We start from the raw sequence: 17,355 nt of genomic DNA on the forward strand, positions 1-17,355 counted from the left end.
CACAGAGCAGGGAACATCACACACTGGGGCCTGTCAGGGGGCTGGGGGAGGGATAGCATTAGGAGAAACACCTAATGTAAATGATGAGTTGATGGGTGCAGCAAACCAACATGGTACATGTATACCTACGTATCAAACCTGCACATTGTGCACATGTACCCTAGAACTTAAAGTATATTAAAAAGAAAAGTTGAGGTTTTCTCATTAATTTCCCATTAATTTAAAAAAAATATCTACTCCTCTCAAAGGGCTAATTTGCATTTCTGGACATCTCCAAATCCCTCAATGGAAGGCTGTCTCACATATAGTCAGACTCTGAAATCAGCCCCATCTTGGTTCCTGTCCTCAACTCCACCACATGTGACTTCAAGCAAGTCACTTATAAATCTCAGTGTTTTCATCTGAAAAACAGGGACAACAATATTACCTGACACCATAGGGTTGTGAAGATTAAAAGAGTTAATGTTCAATACCTCACACACTGCAACCCACAGCAAATACTAGCAATTAGCATTATTTCCTCGCGGCTATTCTTCATAAATTCTGAAATCCAAATCAAGAAAATGCACTTGCAGGTTTACAAGAAGCAACCCAAAAATTCAATGGTAAGGTCGCATCACTGTACGCTCCAAGAGCAGGTAGGGAGAATCCCTCAGTGTGACAAGATTGGTGGAACAATTAGAAAGAGGGCCTCCAGAGAAGGAGGAAAGAAGAGTCCCTGGAGTTTTCCTGAGGCACAGACCCTAAAAACAGAACTATCTGGTGTTTGGAGCTGCAGCAAGAAGAATAAATTTGCTTTTGTGGGACTCATGTTGCCAAAAGCTCATCTGTGAGTGAATAATGAAGTTGAGATGTACGTGGTCACCAAAAACCAACAGACAAACGAACACACACAAAAAAACAGGTCAGGGCTTTGAGGCCCAGGAAGTAATTTAGGAAGATAATAAAGGCATCCTCCCATCTCTATTACCTCTTTTACTACCTACACCAGACCCTCCTAACCCTTGGCCTGCAAAAGTGCAGGACTTTCAACTGGTCCCTCTGCATCTTGCTCTTCTGTTCCTTCTCTCCAGTCAGCACACCAAAGCCCAAATTATTTACTGAAAACCCCACTTGCCTCACACCATACTCCTGGGTAAAAACCTACAGAGGGCTGGATGTGGTGGTTCATGCCTGTAATCCCTGCACTTTGGGAGGCTGAGGAAGGTGGATCACTTGATGTCAGGGGTTCGATACCAGCCTGGCCAACATGGTGAAACCCCGTCTCTACTAAAAATACAAAAATTAGCTGGGTGTGAGGGCAGGCGCCTGTAATCCCAGCTACTTGGGAGGCTGAGGCAGGAGGATCGCTTGAACCTGAGAGGCAGAGGTCACAGTAAACTGAGATCACGCCATTGCACTCCAGCCTGGGCAACAATAGCAAAACCAAACTCCATCTTAAAAAGCAAACAAACAAACAAACAAAAAACCCTACAGAGGCCACTCCTATTGGGTCTGACATTAATACTTCATTCTCACATAGTAGGCTTCACCCTGCTGCTGTGTCCATGAAATTCTTCTCATTACAGTCATAATACAGTAGTCCCCCTTTATCCAAGAGAGATACATTCCAGCACCCCCACAGTGGATTCCTGAAACCTTAGGTAGTACCAAACCCTACATATACTATGTTTTTTTCCCCTACACACACATACTTATAAGGTTTAATTAAGATTAAGTTAATCTGACACAACACATTGCTGTCTATCAGAACACATTTCTGTTTACGTTTTCCATCCACAAATTTAAGACCTTTTCCATTTTAACTAAGCACTTATCGCTTGCTGTTTGAGGTGCCACAGCAAAACTAGCACTACACTACCACAACAGTAGATCTGATAACTGAGAGGACTGCAAAGGGGCAGGTAGGGTATGCAGGATCAACACATTGGCCAAAGGGATGATGCATGTCCCAGGCAGGATGGAGCAGGATAGCGTGAGATTTCATCCCAATACTTGGAACAGTGTGCAATTTAAAACAGATGAATTATTCATTTCCGGAATTTTCCGTTTAATATTTTCAGACCATGGGTAACTGAAAATGTGGAAAACAAAACTATGGATAAGGAGGGATTACTGTAGCCTTCCAACTGCCAGAAGCAGGGGGGTGATACTCTCCTGAACATTCTTGTAGTCCAAGTTAGAAGACAAATGTAGCAAAATTCCCCAGACCTTCACATGTTAGGTCTGATTTAATTGCATTCTAGCCAACGTTAAACAAGATTCTTTAGGTTGTTTTAATTTTGCATTCAGAATAAATCTGCTATAGCTGAACATTTTCCCATGTTGACTTTTTCACTGGTTGTATTTTATTCTTTTTTAAAATATTTTTCTTCTATGACTTACAAATCATTTCCCATATTCTGATTTTGTATAATAAGATTTTCTCTAACCTTTTAAAATCTATTTCATTTTTAAACATGTTCTCAGAACCAGAAGTCTTGGTTCTCTTAAAGGGTCACTTGCTTGGGTAGAGCTAGGATTCTGACTTCCAACCTCCCATAGTCACGCCTGTGGGTCACTTGGATGTTGGAATCTTCCACAAATGATTTTTGGCAACCAAAGAGGGAATGAACTGTGTCTAATGGCAAAGAGATGCCAGCCCCGTGAAGTGTGGCAGGGTTGCCTTGCATTCCTCAGAGCTTGAAGAAAAGTTGAGAAAAAAAAAATGCTAACATTTAAAAGCTTACCTCAAGGCCTCTGATAAGGAGCATGTTTCTGAGACTGAAGTGTTCCTGTCTTTCATATTTTATAACCTTGCCGTTGCAGCAGGAGAGCCATGGAGAAAGAGAGATGGAAGCACGGAGAACGGGAGATTGGCTTGTCCCTGAAGAGAAAATGCCCACAGTGTTACTTGTTTTCCCACGTTTTCCAGTTCAGCTGAGAGTACAAAAGGAAGCCTACAACACGTGAGACTATGTGGGCCTTCCCCTTAGTGTCGGAGGCGCTTGTAAGGTAGGATCAACTTTGGGGGAATCTAGAGCTGTCTATAGAAACCTCATGATGTCTGCTAACTTAAAGGCCTGTTTAATTTGATTATGAGGCTTTCAGCTAAGGAGCCTGAGCTCTCTGGAAAGTGTTCTGTCAATTCCTGCAAAAGCCTTGCATCAAGCAAACTATAAATCCTTAGAGGTAACATGGAAGCAAAAATAACATTAAAAATGTTCTTAATGCTATTGTTAGTGGTGGTCTTATTCTGTTCTAAGATTATATGGGCTCTTAGGAACTTCAGGAATTCCTGAGAATTATTTGTGGGAAAGCAAACATTTGTAAGCCTCACTAACAAAGGAGAAACAGTTTATCAGAGCCCTAGTTCAGGAGGGGACCATCTCTGTTCTACCCCTGGCTTTAGCTGAAAAGACCGTGTTTACTCTCAACTTAAATATTCTCAAAATGTCCAAGGGATCAGGGCTTTATTCTTTGATTCTAAATAATAACTTCTCCATAAAATCCTCACTTCGGGAGCTGATAGTCAAGTCCAAATCTTATTAAAGTCTTCATTTGGAATGCATATCCAAATAAAAACATATGATAACTTTTTAAAAATTCATCTCAGATTTTATGCCACCAAATATTAAATTTTAGGGTGCGTAAGAATGACACAAAGCACATATTTAAAATGCATATTCCTGGCTTCAATTCAGAAATACCAACCCAGGTGAATTTAATACAAATGGGCCAAGGCCACAATTTGAAAAACATGTCTTTAGACTTTTCTCAGTTAAATACAACCAAACAGAAATTGCTAAATGACATCCATCATGTCTTGTTACACAGCTTGCTGAGGAAGCATTCTTGAGTCTGCCTACCAGACAGAAAAAAAAAAAAAAAAAAAAAAAAAAGGAATTCTTTTATGGTTAGCAGGTCCACTCTCTTTTATGAGGAAAATAAAAGCCTCCACCCAAACAAAATTCCATTTAGGTCTTTTGGCCCAAACTTATCCCATGGCCTCTGATAGCCACCACAGGGCCTGAGAAAGCTGGGGACAAAGCTGTCATGATTAGTCCCAGTGATCATGACCCAACACTAGGGCTTAGTATGTTGCCAACCTCAACAGAATCACAATCCTATCTATAAAGAATGTGGAATAAACACTAGGTAACTCGTAGTGTCTACCTGAAAAGGGAAGAAAGCAAATAAATGTTGAATACCTACTATTACCTACATGGAAAATTCTGGAACAGGTACTTTCACAGTTTAAAAAATCTCATTTAATATAACATTATAGATACTATAGATACAATGCCTATAAACGGAGCCCTTTGCTTTTGTCATATCTTGTCTGATGATTTTCTAAAAAGATTACCTTTAAAAGTTTCTATTTAATGTAATTTTAATCACTCAAAACTGAGTTTTCAAGTGTGTCTCTAAGCTATATTATACTATAGTTTTCTGTATTGAGGTCTTTTGTTCTGTTTTGGTTGTTTCAGGCAGCAAGAGAAAAATTTTTATGCAAACTTTGGGCATAATACGTTTAATCCATTTGAGATATTAATAAAAGGAACCAAATCCCTTCCCTATTTTCCCAAAGATAAAAATATTTTTAAAACCCTAAGACCTCAAATATAGCTATTATGTGGTATATGGTGATTTCCCTGAGAGATTGGGACATTAAAATTTTTCTTTTGTTCTCAATTTTTAAAAGGAAACTAAATGCAAAAAAAAAAAAATACTAATACAATGCACAAGACATCAACTAAAACATGGGAATCAAGAAGCACAAAGGTAAATGTTCTCATAGGAACCTCAGATCATGTACCCTGTTTCTATGCATGATCTGGGTGTTTCTGCTGATAAACCTGACATTCTGTTTGTTTGTTTTGTTTTGTTTTTTAAGGTAGAGTTTCGTTCTTGTTACCCAGGCTGACGTGCAGTGGCATGATCTTGGCTCACTGCAACCTCTGCCTCCTGGGTTCGAACAATTCTCCTACCTCAGTCGCCCAAGTAGCTGGGATTGCAGGCACCTACCACCATGCCCAGCTAAATTTTTGTATTTTTAGTAGAGATGGAGTTTTATCATGTTGGCCAGGCTGGTCTCAAACCCCTGACCTCAGGTGATCCACCCATCTCGGCCTCCCAAAGTGCAGGGATTACAGACATGAGTCACCGTGCCCTGCCTAACCTGACATTCTGGTCATGAACCCTTGTAAATCTGTAACTGCCTGGACACTCATCATATGTTTAGAAGTGAAAACAACTACTAGAATAATTGCTTATTAAATTTTGTATTTATTTTTATTCTCTGCATTGTATCTATAAACAATATAATTATCTGTATTTTTTTTTCTCTGCACTGTATCTTAAAACAATATGTTTATCTGTATTTACAAATCTTTAGTTTCCATTACCAGAATTGGGTTGATGGATCGACACAGTGCTATAAAACTGATCTAGGTTGGGCAGAGAGGCTCACACCTGTAATGCCAGCACTTTGGGAGGCCAAGGCAGGTGGATCACGAGGTCAGGAGTTCAAGACCAGCCTGGCCAATATGGTGAAACCCTGTCTCTACTAAAAATACAAAAATTAGCTAAGCGTGGTGGCACATGTCTGTAATCCCATCTACTTGGGAGGCTGGGGCAGGAGAATCGCTTGAACCCTGGAGGCGAAGGTTACAGTGAGCACTCCAGCCTGGGTGACAGAGCAAGACTCCATCTCAAATAAATAAATAAATATAAAAACTCTATTCAGTAAACAGATCAGTCCACAAGGCCCCAAAATGAGTCAGACTGAATGTGTGACACTTAATTGAATTGTTTAGACATTTTATAGTCGTAGATATCCAATCTCACTCCTAGAATAGGAGGCAATTGAACAAGCATCACACAGATTTCTTTGACTTTGAGGGGTTAAATCTCTGCTGGAGAGTTTTGGTCTCTTCCCTTTGTCATCTCCCCCTACCCTCCTTCTTCCCTCCAAGTCAGAGAAGGGAATAGAAAGGCACGATATACAAACTAAACATTATATGTAATGCTATGTTCCCCAAGCCTGTCCCCTTCTTTTAGGTGGAAACTCTGATGTGCGAACCCCATGATGTAGAACTAATTCTTGGTTTGGAGCAGGGGTTGGCAAACTTTTTCTGTAAGGGGTTAAAGAGTAAATATTTTCAGTTTTTCAGGCTGTAAGATCTCTGTCCTAAACTCCTCATCTCTTCTGTTGGATCATGAAAGCAGCCACAGATAAAACATAAACAAATTGGCATAGCTATGTTGCAATAAAACTTTATTTACAGAACCAGGCAGTGAGCCAGGTCATTTGCCGACTGCTGGTCTACAGAATTCTAGCTAGTTTGTTTTTTCTCATTGTATTAAGGATATATTCTATTTTAGAGTTCAGTAATTCAATGCTATTTTTTAAAAATATACACTGTTGCCTGATTCCAGTTTATTTCTTGACACCACTATTCTAATTAATCTATCAGGCATTCTTCTAATTGTAAAACTTCTAGCTCCAATTTCAGATTCCTTTAATTTTCTTTACCTTTATCACAACCCAAATTTCCCCAGCCTTCATCTGCTGATTAGTACAATCACAGCTGAGTTAGAACACATTAGCCTTATTACTTGCTTTAATTAGTGTAAGGTATCAGAATATGGCATCCCAATTTATGCCACTTTGGCATAAAAATTATTTTGAGTTGCAGGCATATGAGAATCAACAGATGTTGAAAGAAGTCTTCCTGGAACTTTCCACATCCAACTAAAAGCAGACAATTCTGAGAAGCGAGAACTGCCATGAATGTCCTCTCCTTGATGGCCAAGGAGATGGAAAGTCTGCACCAAGGGGGACCTGAACAAACAAACCTTACTCCATTTGTTTCTCCCACATATTCACCCTCCCTCTATTTGCCACTTGTCTTAGTCCATTTTGTGCTGCTATAACAGAATACCTGAGGGTAGGTAATTTATAACGAACAGAGATCTGTTTCTTATGGTTCTAGAGGCTAGAAAGTCCAAGATTGAAGGACTGACATCTGGAGAGGGTCTTCTTGTGGCATTATCCCATCACAGAAGGTAGAAACACAAGCAGGCACTTTTGTGAGAAAGGGGGCTGAACTCAATCTTTTATCAGGTACCTCCTTTCAAGATAACACACTCTTGCATGCAGCAGCATTAATCCATGTCTGAGAGCAGAGCCCTCATGTCCTAATCACCTGTTAGGATGCTACCTCTAAACACTGTTGCCTTGGAGATTAAGTTTCCAACACATGAACTTTGGGAGGCAAATTCAAACCACAGCACCACCTTTGAAAGCCTGAAACCCTTTTTCTTTGTTTTGTTTCTTTACCAATTTTTGTTTTGTTTTGTTTCATATTTGTTTGTTTGTTTTTTCATTAAAATGTTATTGGCCGGGCACAGTGGCTCACACCTGTAATCCCAGCACTTTGGGAGTCTGAGGTGGATGGGTCACCTGAGGTCAGGAGTTTGAGACCAGCCTGGCCAACATAGTGAAACTCAGTCTCTACTAAAAATAAAAACAATTATCTGGGTGGCATGCACCTGTAGTCCCAGCTACTGGGGAGGCTGAGGCAGGAAAACCGCTTGAACCTGGGAGGTTGAGGTTACAATGAGCTGAGATCGGCCCCATCTCAAAAATAAATAAATACAAATAAAACAAAAGATGCTATCTAAACCAAATTCTAGCCTTTCTTTCATTTCAACTACTCTTCAAGAGGTTTCTGCCTTGCTGTGCACTGCATCCATTAATAAACTGGTTTTCTCTTGTTAACCTTTTTGTAGTCTAATTTATAGGGCCCTCGCCAGAGAACATGAGTAGATGGAGCATATTTTTTGTCCCCTACAAAAACTATTGCTGTATAACAAAGCCACCCAAAACTCAGTGTCTTAAGGCAACTACGTAATATCTTTTTGTGAGTCGTTGGATCAGATGGTTTAAGTCTCTCCTCACTTTTTCATCATAACGTTCTCACCAGTTCTTGATATTTATTATTCCAAATGAACTAATAAAATAATATCCTCTAATTCCCAAACTAAATCATTGAGATTTTAATTGCAATTTCCCCATTATTTATTTTAGAAAGATTGATGTTTTTATGATATTGTTTTTTCACCTAAAACCATGATATACCCTTCCATTTTTTCAGACCTTGTTTTCTGTCTTTTCCTAAAATTTTACAGTTGTATTCAAACAGGCCCTGGGTTTTTTTCTTAATTTTGCTCATAAGCATTTTACAAGTTGCATGGCTATCATTGGGGCATTTTCATTTGTAGTCAATTATTGTTAATACAGAGAATTTTGATTTTTATACATTTATCTTATGCCGACCTCTTTACTAAAGTGAAATTTAAGTTTTAAATTTCCCTTTCTACAAAATTAAATTGTACTTGTCATTTTTCTTTCAATTCTCGATTTAGAACTCTTGTTTCTTCTTACTCCTTTCTTACAATTCCTTACTATGTGCCCAGTGTTGTTACAAGCATTAAATAAAATAGCATATGCAAAGCACTTTGCACAATGGCTGGCGAAAAGAGCAGTAAGCACTCAGTAAATGTTAGCCATTATTAAGAATTTGCTGTTTATTCAAGATGAATTTAAACTTTATGCTATACTTTGGTCATCATCCTAGTCATAGTCATGAGATCTTTTGACTACATGAAGTGGGAAAAAAATATGTGTGTGGAAAACTCTGGGAAACAGTATACAATGCTATTTCATATTCTCATATTCCTGTTAATATCCAGACTATACAAATAATGAGCTAACACGTGAAGTACCATTTATAGTTAGTTCAATTCTAAAGATTAAATGTAAGATTTTATGCTTTGATGAGAAGTATCAAATTGATTTTTTATATGAAAATTATGCTGCTTATGAAATGCAGCTTTAATATAACCAATGAACACAATTAAAGCAGACCTTCCTAATTAAATATAATGTTGAGAATAATCTATGTTTCTAATTCTGATATTCCACTACCTATATTGAAAGACACTTGATTCTCCTTTCCCAAAGTGCTATCTTTTTTTAAATTTTTTTCTACTACATTTGAATTCATCTATGCTTGCTTTAGACAAATGTTTCCACTTTTCTGCTTTTTCCCCTTGTAAAAATACACTTTTTAAAAAAAAGTCTAAGAAACACAAGAGAAGTTGGACACAAGGAAAAAGAAGTGCAGCTGAACCAAGAATACTGTGTTTTGACTGCCTTTGGATTTGTATCTACCATGTATCACTACAGTCATGTGCAACATAAGGATGTTTCAGTAAACAACAGACTACATTCCTAGACCGACTACCTACCTACAGAGGGTAGTCCCATAAGATCATAATGCTGTATTTTTACTGTACCATTTCTATGTTTACATATACAAATACTTACCATTGTACTACAACTGCCTATAGTATTCAGCACAGTAACATGCTGTTCAGGTTTGTAGCCTAGGAGCAACAGACTATACCATATAGCTTAGGTGTGTAGTAGGCTGTATCATCTAGGATTAAGTCAACTCTGTGATGTTTGCACAATGACAAAATCACCTAAGGGCACATTTCTCAGAATGTATCCCTGTCATTATATTTAGTCACTTGGCTCAGTGGGCTAGAGAGTGGTACTATGAAGTAAAGATTCCAAGGTCTAGTCTTGTCAATTTTGGTATCACTGTATTTCTTCGCCAAAAGACTGTATTTTAAAAGTAAATAAATATTAATAAAAGCAACAGTTCTTGAATGCAGTATTTCATTTAATTCCTGACTATAACTTTTGCTTCACAAACAAGGAAACTGAGGCCCAATAAAGCTGAAAGTCAAAAAGGAGGAATTAGTGGTTTGACTTCAGAATCTGAATTCTTAATCACAAAACTATACTCTCTTAAACTTTTGTCTTCTGTTTTGCCAAAACATTTTCTCCTAAGTAACTACACTTTTAACTGATTTCTTACTCAAAATTCTTTATTGCTACGATGCAGTCGAAAAGAAAAGCACATTTTTTGAGGACAAAGCTTGCACTGTGCACCTGGAAAAGCCACAGAGATGATTTAAGGTATCTGAAGGGAGAAATTTCTAAGCAGCAAAGCATTCAAGAGGTGACTTGGGTGCTGTTAAGAGCATTCCATTTTAAAATGCAAAATTCTTTTGCATTTTTCATCAATTCTGTAAAATACCTAGTAGCCTTCCCATAAATTCTTTTGCTGCCTAAATTATCTGGAGTAAGTTTTTATCATTTGCTACCAAGAACCCTGATCATAACAGGTGGCACGTGAGAAAAAAAAAAAAAAAGTGTACTTTTCATAAAATTCTTGATACTGCTATCAAGTGAGTGTTGCTGAAAACATATCCAAAAATGTGGATGCGACTTTGGAACTGGGTAACAGGCAGAGGTTGGAACGGTTTGGATGGCTCAGAAGAAGACACCAAAATGTGGGGAAGTTTAGAATCTCTTACAAGATTGTTGAATGGCTTTGACAAAAATGCTGATACTGATAAGGTCCAGGCTGAGGTGGTCTCAGATGGAGATGAGGAACTTGTTGGGAACTGGAGCAAAGGTGACTCTTGTTATGTTTTAGCAAAGAGAATGGTGGCATTTTGCCCCTACCCTAAGAGATTTGTGGAACTTTGGACTTGAGAGAGATGATTTAGGGTGAGAGAGATGATTTAGGGTATCCGGAGGGAGAAACTTCTAAGCAGCAAAGCATTCAAGAGGTGACGTGGGTGCTGTTAAGAGCATTCCATTTTAAAAGGAAAACAGAGCATAAAAGTTTAGAAAAATTGCAACCTGACGATGCATAGTAGAAAAGAAAAGCACTTTTTTTGAGGACAAAGCTTGCACTGTGCACCTGGAAAAGCCACAGACGGTCTTAAAGGCAGTCAAAGAAGTCAGGTGGTGGCTATACCCTGCAAAGTCACAGGGGCAGATCTGCCCAAGACTCTGGGAAACTACTTCTTGCATCAGCATGACCAGGAGTCAAAGATCATCATTTTGGAGCTTTAAAATTGACTGCCCCGCTGGATTTCGGACTTACATGGGCCCTGTAACCCCTTTGTTTTGGCCAATTTCTCCCATTTGGGATGGCTATATTTACCCAATACCTGTACCCCCATTGTATCTAGGAATAACTAGCTTGCTTTTGATTTTACAGGCTCACAGGTGTAAGGAACTTGCCTTGTCTCAGATGAGACTTTGGACTGTGGACTTTTGGGTTAATGCTGCAATGAGTAAAGACTTGGGGGACTGTTGAGAAGGTATGATTGGTTTTGAAATGTGAGGACATGAGATTTGGAGGGGCCAGGGACAGAGTGATATGGTTTGGCTCTGTGTCCCCACCCAAATCTCATCTTGAATTGTACTCCCATAATTCCCACGTGTTGTGGGAGGGACCTGCTGGGAGATAACTTAAATCACGGGGGCGGTTCCCCCATACTATTCTCATGGTAGTGAATAAGTCTCACGAGATCTGATGGTTTTATCAGGGGTTTCCACTTTTGCGTCTTCCCCATTTTCTCTCGCTGCCAACCATGTAAGAAGTGCCTTTCACCTCCCACCATGATTCTGAGGCTTCCCCAGTCATGTGGAACTGTAAGCCCAATCAAACCTTTTTTCCTTCCCAGTCTCAGGTATGTCTTTAATCAGCAGTGTAAAAATGGACTAATACAAGAAACGTATCCCTACTCCCCAATTCCAAATATAGAGAACAGAACGGCAACTTTGGTACTTATTCACAACTCATGGTCACCAATGTTCCCAGTCTACTTGTCTTCCTTCTTCACAGAAGTCTACATTTCCTAATCCTCCTTACATGTGAGTGGGGCCGTGTGAACTGTTTTGCCCGATGAACTAGCAGGTGATGTGTGCCACTTCTGATTCAAAACACTGAAGAGTTGGTGTGTAATTTTTATGCTCTTTCCCTCTAAAACCTCTTTTTGACATAGGAACATAAGGTGGGAGAATTTCACCCTGAATGACTAAGGTGAACAGAATGTCAACCTGTATGATCAAATGGCACAAATTTAGAGATGTGTTTCTACAGCATAGTTTTTCCTAACTAAAGCAGTATGTACCCATCTATGTTCCAAATCCTTGGAAACTGTTATACAGGTGTTTTAAGAATATTAGAGAAATATTCAAAGAAACATTTTCTTGGATGGACTAAGACTGCCTCATTATTTTCCCACTTAAATAATGGAACATAGGCTCCTGCTGTCAAAAATTTCACCGTAATACAGTATTCGAAACTAAGTATTGGATTCCAGTAATAAAAGATGCCTGCATTTTCCCTCTTCCATCAGAAACTTTTTCATAAGGAGGAAAGGGTATGTGGAAACAAAGCAATATAAAATGTATCACATAAGTAAGAAGCCAAAAAATTAATTTTATTGAGTAAAGTTCATTCAGAGCTTACACAGATCATAAGAATACTTTAGATTATAACAGCTGAAAAGATCAATAGCTGACTGGAAAGAAGAAAGGAGGCAGTTTCTATTTTCAATGTAGAAAAAAAAATCTAATTGCTACAGATGTCTTATAAAATCCTCAAAACAAGGTCTAGCCAAGTTTATTGTTTGGTAATTTTTTCTTTTTTCAAGGGGAAAAAAAGCAAGATTCAATGTGTGTACTACTGGTTACAACTAATACAACAGCTTGAAAAAATCATGAGACGGAAGCATAAATATAATATAAAACGACAAAATTTTAAAATTGTATTTTAAGAATATAACTATAATCAGTGGAAAAGATACATTAAAGACATCAGTGTGTTACACTTGTTCAAAACAGAACTCACAAGGCAGACCAAAACTGATGCAAGTTAAGGAAAACGGTCTGTTTTTAGGAAGCATGTCCAGACAGACACCACAGAGAAATGCCAACAGAGACTATGTGGTCCCCTCTTGTTACTAGTAACGTGTGAAAGGTGTAGTGACTGGGTTAACAGCCTAAGCTTTCTCCAAGGATTTGTAGTATTCCATCAGCACAGTCCAAGCCTTGGGAGCCATGAAACCTTCAGGTGGTTTCTGACCTTCTCGAGCAAGTTTGCGCATTCGTGTTCCTGAAATAAATTCAAAGTCTTCATGGCTAAAGGAGAGGAATAAAAGAAAATTATTTCATAATTTTAGAAACTTAGATTTTTAAAAAGCATTTGTTCCTTCTGTTCATATTAGATAAGCTTAATGAAAAAAAATACTGAACATAGTACTTGTGTATATAAATCTGATTTCAAATTTGTCACTGAACAAAAAACACCACACTATTGAATATTACCAATTTTTAGAACCAGAAAAAAAAAAAAACAGCATGGAAATTTTTATTAAGACCATTGTAGAGTCACACGAAATTGTGAGAAATAATATAGCCAGTCACCACTGTACCCTTCATCCAGTTTCCTCCCAAAGGTAACATCTTGCAAAATTACAGCATAGCACAGCCAGGGTATCAGTGTGGAAACAACCTACCAATCTTACTCAGACTTTCCTAATTTTACTTGTACTCATTTCTCTTATACACTTAATACTATATTACTTTATCACATGTGTAGGTTCATGTAGCTGCCACAGTGAAGTTACAGAACACTTCCAAAACCACGCCCATCCCACGGGTTGCCCTTTTATAGTCATACCTGCCTCGCCCCTCTGCCCTCTCCTCCCCAGCTCCTGGCAGTCACTCATCTAGAATTAGATTTCTTGTTTTTTTCAAGAAAACACTAAATCTAATTTAGCTAGCACATATTGAACACTTTTAAGGAAGTTACAACCTGAAAGGCTAAATTAATGCTGAAATATTAAGAGTAAAATTGAATTTTTTTTTTTCTGGAACAGCAAGTAAATAGCAATAATCAATACTATTTAATTGACAAGACACAACAGAGGTAGCGTTGATAGTGTTTCTCATCTTCACACATACAAAAACACACAAAAGCCCTCAAATCACTAAGCACAGAGCACATATAGGTATGGCATATATTGCTTACCTTAAATTCATCCTCCTCTTTCAAACATGGGAATCAACCTAGATGGCCAACTATGACTCAGCAAGCATTCAGAATTGCTCAGGTCACCAGATCATGAGCCTGTTTACTTCTAGTTGGCAGTTCTATGTTCCTTCCTCTCTTCATTATTTATAGACTTAACCTGAGAACCCAGTGCAATCATAAACTACCAAGCGGCCCTGGCTTCTGGAGGTATGCCAAGTATGTTTTAACTAATAATCACACTTCTACAAACCTAAAAGGAAAAAATTAGAGGCAGACAAATATTATGCCTAAGACAGCTATGTGAAAGTCATTTTACAATAGCAAAATACTATAAATAACCTAAAGGCCAAAAGATCCTAAATAAGTTACAGTATAGTCCTGAGTAGAATATTACATAGTCATTAAAGTAAGGATGGGATAAGATGCTCATGATGTGATTAATGATAAATAAAATAACCAGGACACAAAACTATATACAAACATTGCTATGAACTCATAGGTGGAACCTTAGGGAAGTAATTAGAATTAAGAGGCCAAAAGGGTGGGCCCCCCATGATGGGATTAATCTCCTTATAAGAAAAGAAAGAGACAGGAGATTCTTGCTCTTTCCTCTACGTGAGGACACAGCAAGAAGGCAGCCATCCACAACCAGGAAAAAGGGTCCTCACCAGACACTGCATCTGCTGGCACCTTGATCTTGGACTTCCCAACCTCTAGAACTGTGAGAAATAAACGTTTGTCATCTAAGCCTTCCAGGTTATGGTATTTTTTTATAGCAGCCTGAACTCAGACAGTATCACTGCTATTTTGAGAAAATACAGAGAGAGAGAGAGAGAGAGAGAGAGAGAGACAATGAATGAGCACATAAAGAAATATACCCTATGTACTCATTGTTGGGGTTTAAAAAAAAGAAATATGCCCAAATGTTAACAGTGGTTATCTCTGGGAAGTGGTCTTACAAGGGCTTTTTATTTTGTTCATGTTTTCTGCAGTTTTCTACAATGATCATTTTATCAATTATTAATATTATCAAAATCAAACAAAAATATCAATTATTATCAACAATTTTATAATGAGTAAAAACTTATTTTAAAAATCTCTATCCAAAGTGATCATTCTGGCCCCACAACAATTATAATGGCTATTAACACACCTGTAAATGACAGACATTAGCAGTAAAAAATATATTTGAATGCTAAGAACATCAAATATATTCATATTCAATAAATATTAACTAACCAGTGATAAGGTGGTTTATTATCTAAGTAGGAGCTCAGTAAATATTTGGTGAAATATGAAAGGATAAATAGGTACATGTATAGGAAAATGTATTGGTTCAATATAGCACCATTCATAGCCCTCAGTGACTAATCTTTATACTGTGGCAAAAAGAGGAATTTAGCTTTACTGAATACTGTAGTCAATTTGTGCCACTCCTTTGTTTTTTGAAAGACATTAATGTTTTATTCAAATGTAACAAATTAAGAATGGGTCCTAGAAGTGGGTGGCAGAGGGTCTTAAGACAAAAAACTAACATGCATTAAGATGGGATAGGAACGCTGATATAAATAAGTGAACACATAAATACATAATATAAGAAATGTCAGTTACTGAAGTTTGGGCTACTTCTTCATTCCCTTTTATCTAAATCTGGACTATTCATATTAGAAGTTTCAGCATGCCCTTCATAATGATCTCATCAATAATCCTCTTCAGATCTGTCTCCTCTCTGACCTCACTCACCTCCACACTAGTCAGCTTTCCACCATCTTCCTTATCACACTTCACTGAGTCTAGCTATGAGCTTGTGGCTATCCACTCACTAAGATGGGCTCTAGAACAAGAAAGAAATGTTATTATTTCCTTAGTGATCTAGGTGGTATATCAAGCTTCTGGTTTCTTCTGTTTGACGTTTGTTATCTGTGTGCTCAATGACTCAACTGCTCATAGGGTTTATATGAGTCTTGGGCTTGTTTTTTTGTGTTTGTTTTTAACACCAGTCCCCAAGCGTCTCCTGTACCTGACCTACCCCTCTGCCTGACCACTGCTGTCAGTTCGTACAATCAACTTGACACTTGGTTCCTGGTCTAGTTCTACCTCTTAGCTTCACTACTGGCTCCAATTCTGGCCTTTCCAACTTCCCAGTGAGGAACCAGGATTTTAACAAATGTTCCACTCCCCTTTGAAACATGTCTAAGAGTTTTATTCTGGAATGCTATACATATATAATATGAATATAAACTAGTGTGACTCATTTAATCAGTCACAAGAAAAATCAATGTCAGTGTTTTATAATCTCCTTCCTATTAAGCAGAAAGGTACTACTACTTTAATTCAGATATGTGACATCCTCCCCTAGTCATCCTGTCTATTCTTCCTATTCTCTGCATTACCAGGAAGTAGACATACACATTCAACTCAGTATTTCAACTCTCATCTTCTTAGGTAAAACACATTTTACATGTCTACACCAAATTATTAAAGATGATGGATAAAAAGGAAAGATTAACAGATATTGCTTCAAAACAAGATGGATTGATTCAGAGTTTGTAAACGTAGGGAGTATCTCCCACCTCTATCATATTCAATGTGCAAGAAATGTCAAGTCGACCATGATATACGGGCCCATGCAGATGGGCTAGTTACTATAGTTCAAAATAAAGTAAACTATCATCTTTATGTTACATAAAGGACTATGACTTAAGGGAAGAAAAACAAAGTTACTGCATTTGAAATGAGCCTAGGAAAATAAGCAAGGCTATGAGAGAAGAGATATCAAAAACAATCAGGAGAGCTGAAGTTAGAAACAATTTGTAAGTGGATCAAAACTAAAATAAAAACTGAGTTTGAGAAAATGGAGAAGCTCTCCAAAGAAAGAAAACTCACCAAAAGGCAAAGCATTTGTCAAAAAGGTAGAAAGAGAACCAAGATGATTATATGCAGTCATGGAAGAAGGGAAACTTAAAAATGGTAAGGTCACAGAGGGCTTAGGAAGATGACCACAGTAGGGAATAAAATACTGAATTTACAAATCAGAATTTAAATCTTCCTTAATAGAGGAGTTTTAATAGATGACGAAAGAAAGAGATGGAGCGGTGAAATGGCAGAGATACACAATGGAGGTAAGATGTGTGTTTTTTTTTTTTTTTTAAGGAAACCAGAGAAGGTTTAACAAGTTATATAGGCAGGAGAAAATAAGTGGCAAGAATGAGAAAGGGGAGGAGGATGAGCGCCAGGAAAAGAAACAAGAGAAACATAGGTTGGAGAAGGCAGGCCAGGATGAAGACACAGGGAGAGGGGCTTTGACAAGGAGGAGGGTCAGGAGTGATGAAAAGAGGAAAGAGAAGGTGGGGGCAGGGTGGAGAGAGAGAGAAATGATTTGGTGTTAGAAAAAGAT

At 38.0% G+C, this 17,355-nt stretch overlaps 1 protein-coding gene across 2 annotated transcripts in view; it reads right to left on the reverse strand.

Annotated features, from left to right (window-relative positions):
* Positions 1 to 12,342: 12,342 nt before the first annotated feature.
* The window catches only part of PAPSS1 (3'-phosphoadenosine 5'-phosphosulfate synthase 1), a 104,385-nt gene continuing 99,372 nt past the window's right edge, over positions 12,343 to 17,355 (reverse strand). For both annotated transcript variants that reach the window (XM_007999471.3, XM_007999473.3), the window contains exon 12: positions 12,343 to 13,063. In XM_007999471.3, the coding sequence (XP_007997662.2) occupies positions 12,925 to 13,063 (139 nt within the window). In that variant the 3' untranslated portion in view covers positions 12,343 to 12,924. The remainder of the gene's footprint in view (positions 13,064 to 17,355) is intronic.

This window comes from Chlorocebus sabaeus, chromosome 7 (genome assembly GCF_047675955.1).
Source record: "Chlorocebus sabaeus isolate Y175 chromosome 7, mChlSab1.0.hap1, whole genome shotgun sequence".
In the NCBI taxonomy this organism is placed as follows: domain Eukaryota; kingdom Metazoa; phylum Chordata; class Mammalia; order Primates; family Cercopithecidae; genus Chlorocebus; species Chlorocebus sabaeus.